Below are 9,721 nucleotides of genomic sequence, written 5' to 3'. Positions count from 1 at the left end.
GCTGGACCGGTCCACTGGACCGGTCTAACATCTTCCTCCTGGATTTCACCGATGATCACAGATGATGAGGTTTGAAACCTCTCGATTTCACCAACTCCTGCTTTTGGGTTTGGCCTCCTTTCTAACGCTTGATGCCTAGCCTTTGGATCACTCTCCCTTCTCTTGCTTTTGTCTCACCTGTTATTTTAAAGCAAGCAAAGAGAAAAGGCTACAAGTAAAGATACATATAAGGCTACACAAGAAACCAAACTTTGTTAGCAATAAAAGCAGGTATTTAGAAGTAAAAAAATTGCTAGTGCAAATTATTAAAAAAAAAAAACTTCTAATATTTGATTCAATTTAATTAACAGTTGGTGACTTTGCTTTCTTCTTGGTTTCATTAATTGCTAGGATGAATCTAAACTTATAGCTGAATAGTGAGGGATTCAATCGTTTGTTTGATCTTTCTGCAATGCCGCTAAGGATTTCTGAGCAAGGATTAAAAACTATTATTTTATTCTTACTTCATGAGAAAGTATAACCATCATTTTAATTCTTGTGGTGCTTTCATCGCTATGTTTTGGAGGGCCGCTTTTCAGTTTTGGTTTTATATCAGTAAATACCTAGTTAATAATAAGCTTGAGTTGGCTTATAATTCTTAAAATCTCTAAAGATATTGGAATGAATTTTTATGATAATTTCATTAATAGTTTCTTCATGTTACCCTGAATAGAGGATTTGTGATCAAGGAATTGGTTATTCTTTACATCTCTCTTCAATATTCCTAAGATTAGAGAGCAAGAATATGATAGGAAACACTTGAAGATCTCAAGTGAAACCTACAGATCTTGACAAAATCAACGAGAATACTCGACAATAGAGGAAAAAAAAAACAGCTCACTTTATTGATAAAAATCAACTAATGGAAGAAAAAGAAACAAGATACAAGTGATTCTCAATTCGAGAGGAGGATTGATCTCTCCCTATTCTATAGATGCCACTAGAGCTCGGAGGAAACCTAAACCTAAGAGATCTAAAATTTCAGCCAAATTCCAGATGCCCTAATCCTAGGAAAACAAACTATTTAATGAATAAAACCCAAAAGGAAATCCCTAAACAATCTCTACATTCAAATTTCCCTCCTAATTTTCTCAAAAATCTTTCCTAACTACTCTCCTAGCCTGGGCGGTGCGATCGGCGCGTACAGGAGAGGAAGAACACTTTTGCCTCTATTACGTATGAGTCGGTTCATCTGGACCGATCCACTACCGGTCTAACAATACTTTTCTCCCAAATTGTCACCTTGTCCTCAAGGTGGAACAAACAAAAATGTTGTTGAAGCACTTGACTAACGCCACTGGGCTGAAAAATGGACTGACACTAGGTTGAATGATCCTTGCTTCTAGCATCTCCTTAACCTTCCCCCATGGCAACCCTTGAGGCGGTTGAAAAATCTCACTGAACTACTGAATCAATGGCTGTACTAAAAGAGGAATGTTCCCGCCCTCCTCCAATCTAATCCCCTCCAACCTATGTAGTTTCATCAGATAACCTCCCCCCACCTCCTGTATGCTCATCACCTTGGTTTTAAGTGATATCTTAGCTTTAGTGATCCCTGCATCTCACCTGATCACTACCCTTCTCCCTTCCACCATCAGCTCCATCGTTAGTTGATCTTAGTGTCCCCCAAGGTCTGTAGCCACTTCATCCCCCGGATGACATCAGTGCTCCCTAACTCTAATGGGAGAAAATCACCCCTTACATGAACCCCTTGCATGGTCAACACTACTCCCCTACATATCCCTTGATCCGTCCCCACCTTCCCTATACCCATCATCACTCCATAACATCCTGTATCCACCAATTTCACCCCTTGTTTGGTTCACGACCTGGTTGGAGATAAAATAATGAGTAGCCTCACTGTCAATCAATACCACCATCTTTATGTCTGCTATTTCCTCTTTCACCTTCATGGTATGATTCGGTGTGAATCCCAACACTGAATTTAGGGAGACCTCCATCACGTCCAGATGCAGCTTGCCCTCCACCTCTCTCTCTCTCTCACACACACACACACACACACATACTCTCACCTCCCTCCTCAGGTTCCTCGTCATCACAGATGGTGAGAATCTGAAGAGTTTGATCCCTACACTTGTGCCCTGGAGTATACTTCTCATCACATATGAAGCATAGTCCCTTCGCCATCTTCTCCTGCATCTCCCTCTTCGTCAGTCTTTTGACGTTCCCCCCACTTCCTCCTCCTACTGGATTCTACTTGGGAGTCTCATGAATGTTGTCTGATACATACCCCTTGGATGCTAAAAGAGTGGTTGTCATTATGTAAGAGCCTCCTGAAATACTGCTCCTTGCTCCCCTCTCTTGATTTTTTTTAATTTTCTACCAGTTGTGCCAACTTAATGGCCTCTCCCAAGTCACGAGGCATCATGAATTTCACAGCCGCTCTGAAATTTGCCTTGAGCCCCTTCATGAAGTTTCTCTCCAATGCAGTCTCTGATAATCGCTCCACTCGACTTGCTAGGTGCTCGAACCGTTCACAATAGTCTGCCACTGATCCATCCTACACCAGTGCAAAAAATTGTTCATAGAAGTCCACTTCCCTGTTGGTTTGGAAACATTCTAATAAGCAGTCCTTGAATGCTCTCGATCTCCGTATAGATCTCCTTTGGTCCCTACACTGGAACCACGACAATGCCTTCCCCTCCAAACATAAGTCTGTTGCTGTCAGTTTCTCCTCATTTGTCACCCCATTGACAGCGAAGTATCTCTCCACCTTATAAATCCATCCATAAGCGTCCTCCCCTTCAAAAATTGACATTCTCAGCTTCCTTACCTTTGGCTCTCCCCCGTTTCCCCATGTTCCTCTATACTTTCCCCTCTCCCAAGTGCTTTTCTCTCCCCACATCTCCGGATCTTTCCTTACATGTTCATCTTCAAACTCCTCTTTAGTTTCTTCCCTCTTTTCTCCAAAATCAGCACCCCTCCTACCATTAATTCCCTCCTATATCTCCCAACCAGCACCCCTTACTCTTTGTTCCCTATTTCCACGTTTCTCTACATACCATCCCCTTTCTCCTCAATAATTTCTGTATCGTTTTCCCTCCTACAAAAATCAGAATTTGTAGTTCTTTCCATTGGTCCCTTCGCCTCCGATGCCATCGTTTGGATTTGATTTGCCAATAACTTCTTCACCATAAAATGAAGATCAGAAACTGTCTTCCAAGGATGAAACCATGTCTTCCACGGATGAAATTCGATCATCCACCGTGATTTTTATTTGGCTCATCTCTCCTTCAAAACATTATTCTAACGCATCTACCTTCTTGGCCGCCATCAAAATTTCTGAATTTTGATCCAAAAATCAGCTAGAATTTCCTCCACCGGACAAGGATCCCCTGCTGAAATTCCAGAAAAAATAGCCCACAAGGGTCTAGGAATTGCTCCGATACCAATTTGATAGGAAACACTTGAAGATCTCATGTGAAACCTAAAGATCTTGACAAAATCAATGAGAATAATCTACAAGCAGAGGAAAAATCAAAGAAAAACAGCCAACTTTATTGATAAAAATCAACTAACGGAAGAAAAACAAACAAGATACAAGTGATCCTCAATTCGAGAGGAGGATTGATCGCTCTCAATTCTCTAGACGCCGCTAGAGCCCAAAGGAAACCTAAACCTAAGAGATCTCAAATTTCAGTCAAATTCCATATGCCCTAACCCTAGGAAAACAAACTATTTAATGCGTACAATCCAAAAGGAAATCCATAAACAGTCCTACATTCAAATTTCCCTCCTAACTCCTTCAAAAATCCTTCCTAAATTGCTCTCCTGGCCTGGGCGGTGTGATTGGCGTGTACGCGGTGCGATTGGTGCATACAGGAGAGGCAGAACACTTCTGCCTCTGTTACACGTGAGCCGGTCCATACCGATCTAACAGAATATATGCCACACATTTTCTTTCTCTACCTAAGCTACTTTTTTTGCTGGTTATTTTCTTTTGAAGTAGGGATGCACATTCTTTATGCTGTTCTTTTTTAAAATTGTCTTGGAAGCTGAATTTATTGAACTATTACTTGATGTTTTTATCACTCTATAGATATGGAATCTGATTTTGATGAACCATCACATAAATTTCTTTCACTCGCTTTGAAAACATTCAAGCATATAGCTTACCACTTTGAGTTCTGGGTTTTGGTCAATGTTGTGTTGTCGCAATTGTACTTTGTGAATTTCCTGTGATGTATTGTTTGATAAGAATGAAATTTAGCTCTCTTTTCATAAAGATAGACAAACGGCCTTGTAAATATATTGCTATATAGTTATTTTACTTGCTATATGTTATGTTTTTAAAAAGGCAGCTGAAAGGCATTACCAAATGAGGCCTATAGCTGATAGATCTTTTGCCATTGTTTACTGTAAATACCTTCATGCTTTTTAAATGATGTGCATTTTCTCCGCTCATTCATTTTCTGTTGGAGACACAAACTGAAAATTATTATTGTTTGCTCCATTATATCTTAATTTTATATATATTCTTTCCTTGGGTGGATTAGAGGGACGAGCTATTGCAGCAACTACAGTAAACAAATCAAGAGGAAGGTATTCTACTTTGTCCTCCCTTTATGTGGGTGCCAGTTACAAGAGTACATATGGTGGATGGTTACCTGCTGCTCTGGCTCTTCCAGCTGCAGGTGTGTAGTTGAAATTTTAAATCTTTCAACAACCTTCTCTTTTGTAAATAAAATACACTTCTAAACAAGTCAATTTCTCTTATACCATTATCTCAATGGAATCAACACAATCTTTTCCACAAATTTATCAATCATCGTATGTAATTTTTCCTCTTTGAATTTCTTATAAAAGGAACATTTTTCAATTTTAACTTCAATGAGAAAAATTTTAGATTCTGATCTTTGTCTATTCCTTTTCCATTGTTTCAGATGAATTGTGTTTGGATGATTTGACTTTAGTTTTTTCATTGATCGGAGATTGTTTGTGTATGCCATTATATTTTAATTATTTTATCTTCACTTAATTCAAAGTTTTTCAGAGGTGAACTGAGTACTATAGTAATACCTTTGTCGGGTTCATTCTGGCTTGAACAACCCGTTCAAAAAACTTTCATTCTTTTGTATTGGGAGTGGTAGAACAGGCGTGGACTGTTTTCTAAGCTTGAGGATATGCCTTGACTGATTCCAAGTCCAAGCATGTTTTATCCACTAAATCCAACAAATATCGAACCACTAACATTTTTATTTATTTATTTTTCTCTATTGATAAAAACTATTGATCTAATCATGACTTTTAAATTGCTTTTATTTTATCTGTTTTTGTTCTCCTGAAGTTCGTAGTTTTTTCATTTATTTTTTTTATTAATAATATTAGTGTTAATGCTCTATTAACTGGTTAATCGTGCTTCTGATTTTACTTTTTTATGCCTTAGTTTTTATCGTTGCATGTAAAATATACTTATGGTACGGTAAGTGAAAAATCCTGCCTATTCAGCTAATCAACTCTTAGTGAGGAGAAATTTCATAGCTTTATTGTGGATATACCTTCTGATATTCATGAACTTTATTTATGATTGTGAATTTGATAGGAAACACTTGATGTTTTAAAGTAATTCCTATCAATTTTGGAAAAATAGCAAGAAAAACTCTTCCGAACAAAATGAAAATCAGAAAAATAGTAGTTTTTATTGCAATAATCAAAGATATGGACGAAAAATTCCAATATGCAATTGATCCTCTATTTAAGAGGAGGATCTTTCTCTCCCAAATCTTTAGACGCTGCTAGAGCCCTAAGAAACTACAAGATCTCAAATTTCAGCCAAATTCCAGATGTCCTAACCCTAGAAAAATAAATTATTTAATGAATACAATCCAAAAGGAAATCTCTAAACAGTCCCTACATTCAAATTTCCCTCCTAACTCCTTGAAAAATCCTTCCTAAAATACTATATTGGCTGAAGCAGTTCGGTCGGTGCATACAGGGAGGCGGAACTCTTCCGCCTATGTCCGCGAGATCCGCCTCTGTCCGCCTGAGCCGGTCCCGTGTGGACCGGCTGGACCAGTTCGTTGGACTAGTCTAATAGAATTTTAGTTATGGAAGTTGATACGTCATGAAAAAATTATCTTGATCATGCACGAATCTCAATGCAAAACCAAGTTGGAAGCTTCCGAAATTAAAATTGGGACCATCCGAACTCTGATTTCAGCAAACTTATAGTCAAACTGAACGTCTCGAAAATATGAACCCAACTACACCAAACTCGACTCAATCCGAGCCCAAATGAGTCCAAATAATGGACTGAAGCACCGTTGGAGGGTTCGAACCACAATTTGGGTTACCAAACAATTTCCAAACATGACGTGCTTATAGTCGAATCGAGCGGCTCGACGAGACGAATCCAACGAGCCCAAGATTGCTGAAACCACCACCTGAGGCCCTCAGCTCCGCCGGACCACCGTCTGACATCGTTTCTCGGCCGGACCACCATCTGAGGCCCTGAGCTCCGCCGGACTATCACCTGACGTCGTTGCTCCGCCAGACCACTACCTGAGGCTCTGAGCTCTGCTGGACCACCATTTGAGGCCTTCACCTCCACCGGACCACCACCTGATGTCGCTGCTCCCCCGGACCACTACCTGAGGCTCGGACTTCTGCCAGATCACCACTTGACGGCCAAACTTATGCCGGACCACCACCTGAGGCCTAGACTTCTGCTGGACCATCACCTGAGGCCCGGACTTCTGTCGAGCCAGCACCTGATGCCTAGAGTTCTCTCGGATACCGTCCTTCTACTACGGTCTTTTAGACCCTTGTCTCCTACCGACTACAGTACTTACGACCTCCGTCGCCTACTATGGTTATTCCGAGCTCCATCACTATACAATGGTCTTTCAGACCTGATATCCTATCAACTATGGTCTTTCAGACCCCAGTCTCCTACCGACTATGGTCCTTCCGACCTTCATCGCCTACTATGATCATTCTGATCTCCATCACCAGACAACTGTCTTTCAGACCCTAGTCTCCTGTCGACTACGGTCCTTCGACCTCCGTCGCCTACTATGGTCATTCTAACCTCCATCTTCAGGCAATGGTCTTTCGGACCCTGGTCTCCTGCCAACTATGGTCTTTCAGACCCATGTCTCCTACCGACTATGGTCCTTCCGACCTCCATCAATAGACAACAGTCTTTCTGACCCCGGTTTTTTGCCTACTACAGTTTTTCGGACCCCTGTCTCATGCCAACTATGGTCCTTCCAACTAAACAAACATTTCTATGTTGATTATTGTAACTCCGAACATGTAATGCGCTCTATATGATGTACATTTGTACCATCAAGCCAAGGCCTTCTCCCTAAGAAGGGCCTCATTTGTAATCGACTTCAAATACTAGTGGATTCTTTCAAACTCGGCCCCATGGTTTTTTCCCCTTTTTTCATGGGTTTCCACGTAAAAACGCTGGTGTCTCTTATGAATGCTACACCCTCTCTCTTATCTGATTGTGTGCTGGATCTTCGTACAATGCTAAGACGATAAACTATATATTTCTCTATCGCCGCGAATACTCCAGGACGCAACAGAAGACATGAAATTAGTTGCAAAACTCAGATGCCTGAGGTAAATTGGAATTTATTTGTATGCAGATTATTGAACCGTTAATTTGACTGAAATAAGATTTTAGCATTTCACAATGTATAAGCTAAAATCATACTTTTTATTAGATGTAACGTACAATTTCATCATGAAATTTAATATAAACTCAAGTCATCTCAAAAAATAATATTTTCATTTGGACATTAATTAATATGAAGCTCTTCATGATCTGGCTTGATGGAAAAGTTTGTTAAACTGTAATTAAGTAGAGTAGCCATTAAATCTTTGTAAGCCTGCCACTTTGGTGCTTGCTTACCACTGCTCCATCATGTTGCTAACACCATAATTGCTTATAACATACCCAATGAAATGCTTCTGTTAACGTAGTAGACGATATTTTAGGAAATCATATCATACATGATTAGTGTTAATTACTTTAGTTAGTGACTCTTTGGAACATTATTCATCTATCTACTATTTATGGGTGTTATTAATTGAATAAAATACAATAATGCTCTCCCTCTCATAATGATATCAAAGTGGGATTAGTATCCTTAACTACTTTTGAATCCTTTGCTTTGAATACCCTTTATTTTCCCAAGCATTTGAGCTTACTTTTTGCGCCAAATGCTTGAAATCATCGCCTCATAATCTCCGCTTGTGCTGTCACCCTTGTCTGGCACATGATCTCATCACGTACTTGCCAATCCTGATCGCAACCCCCTTCTACCATGGGTCGATCTCGATCTCTTCCCACCTTATTGCTCATGCTCACCTCCTACCACCCATCTTATAAAACACTTGCACTATTGGTTGATTCGTCATTTGCCTCCAATTACGTCAATGAGACCGACTCCACCTCCTATTTCAACGACCTTTGGTTGTATCCTCATGTGGGCTCCGAAAATTCGGCCTCGGCCTCCACTCGCTTTTCTTATTCGGCGAGGGAGTTTTAACGAACTAAGTTCCGGGGTAAATTTTGGAAGGCAGATGGGTTTGTAGATAAGACACTACCCAGAGATTTCGCCCTCATTTTATGAGGACTTTATGATCTGAGTTCTGGTTTCCTATAGGCGCAAGCCCCTATAGTTAATTACCCCTTTCGATCACGAGAGAGAACTTTCGATTAAGGCTAGTCGTTAATCAGATTCGTATATAAATACGTGTATCTGGCATATAGTAGCAGCATGGGTTTAGGATATTGGTAGAAATTGGATTTGGAAATTGAAGAGTTGGGTTTTTGGATTTTGGATTGAAAGATTTAATATTTAAAATAGGAATTGCACCATCTTTCACTTAAAGCGGATGGTGGGGGAATGGATGATGGGCCCGATCAAGATCCCATGGTTCCGTCGTCCCGGGCCATCGTGGTCCCTGGTCTACTTAGTCAGAGGACGTAGTCGACCCAACCTGACAGAAGGATCCTTGTCGGCAGCCATGGGTTGCTTCGTCCAAGGGGACCTTGTAGACCTGGGTTGGATGTTTGCTTAAGGGGACAAATTTGAATCCACCTTAGCTTACAGAGGGCTTTGTGCCCTATCGATCATATCCTATTGATTCATATCTCAAGGATTTGATGCCAATAAGGAGCGTATTGGCTCTGGCCATAACCGCTATCTGTGGTGCCATTTGGCGGCAAAACCACTCGGTTCAGAGGGCCCCGGGTCATAACCATTTACCTGCAGTGCCATTTGGCGGCAAAACTGCCGGTTAGAGGACACGTACCACGTCCTTACTGGCAAAAGATTGTTTGAGAATGGATCCTAGTGATATTTTCGACTAAGCATTTGGCTCTTTGTGAGCTAGAGTTTATTTGAATTTGTCCGCCTCGACAAACTGTTGCGGAGGGCGGATGGATTTTGCTTTAAGCGCGTTGATGGATTTATTTCATTTTTTAAATATTTTTGGGATTTTGGGGATTTTGAGATTTTTGTGGAGTTTAGATTTTTGGATTTTTATGGGTATTTTGGGTGGAGCTATGAACTTTGGATATTTGGGAGACATTTGAAAGGTTTGGAAACCCCTCCGGTTGAGATCTGAATTCAACACGGCCATCATCGGGGTGTTCGGAGCCATTTCTCCTTATGGATCGAACCTTGTCAACTCTGTCGGG

The 9,721-nt window shown here is 40.6% G+C and overlaps 1 protein-coding gene across 1 annotated transcript in view; it reads left to right on the top strand.

Moving 5' to 3' along the window:
- Window positions 1–9,721, top strand: part of LOC110103270 (nucleoside diphosphate kinase 3-like) — a 36,001-nt gene that overhangs the window by 13,955 nt on the left and 12,325 nt on the right. Inside the window, exon 2 of the mRNA XM_020831913.2 lies at window positions 4,557–4,694. Within this exon, the coding sequence (XP_020687572.1) occupies window positions 4,557–4,694 (138 nt within the window). The remainder of the gene's footprint in view (window positions 1–4,556; window positions 4,695–9,721) is intronic.

Source organism: Dendrobium catenatum, unplaced genomic scaffold (assembly GCF_001605985.2).
Source record: "Dendrobium catenatum unplaced genomic scaffold, ASM160598v2 fragScaff_scaffold_1117, whole genome shotgun sequence".
NCBI classification, from domain to species: Eukaryota; Viridiplantae; Streptophyta; class Magnoliopsida; order Asparagales; family Orchidaceae; genus Dendrobium; species Dendrobium catenatum.
Note: the sequence above shows the minus strand (reverse complement) of the source record. Positions and strands in the feature narration are given on the sequence as shown.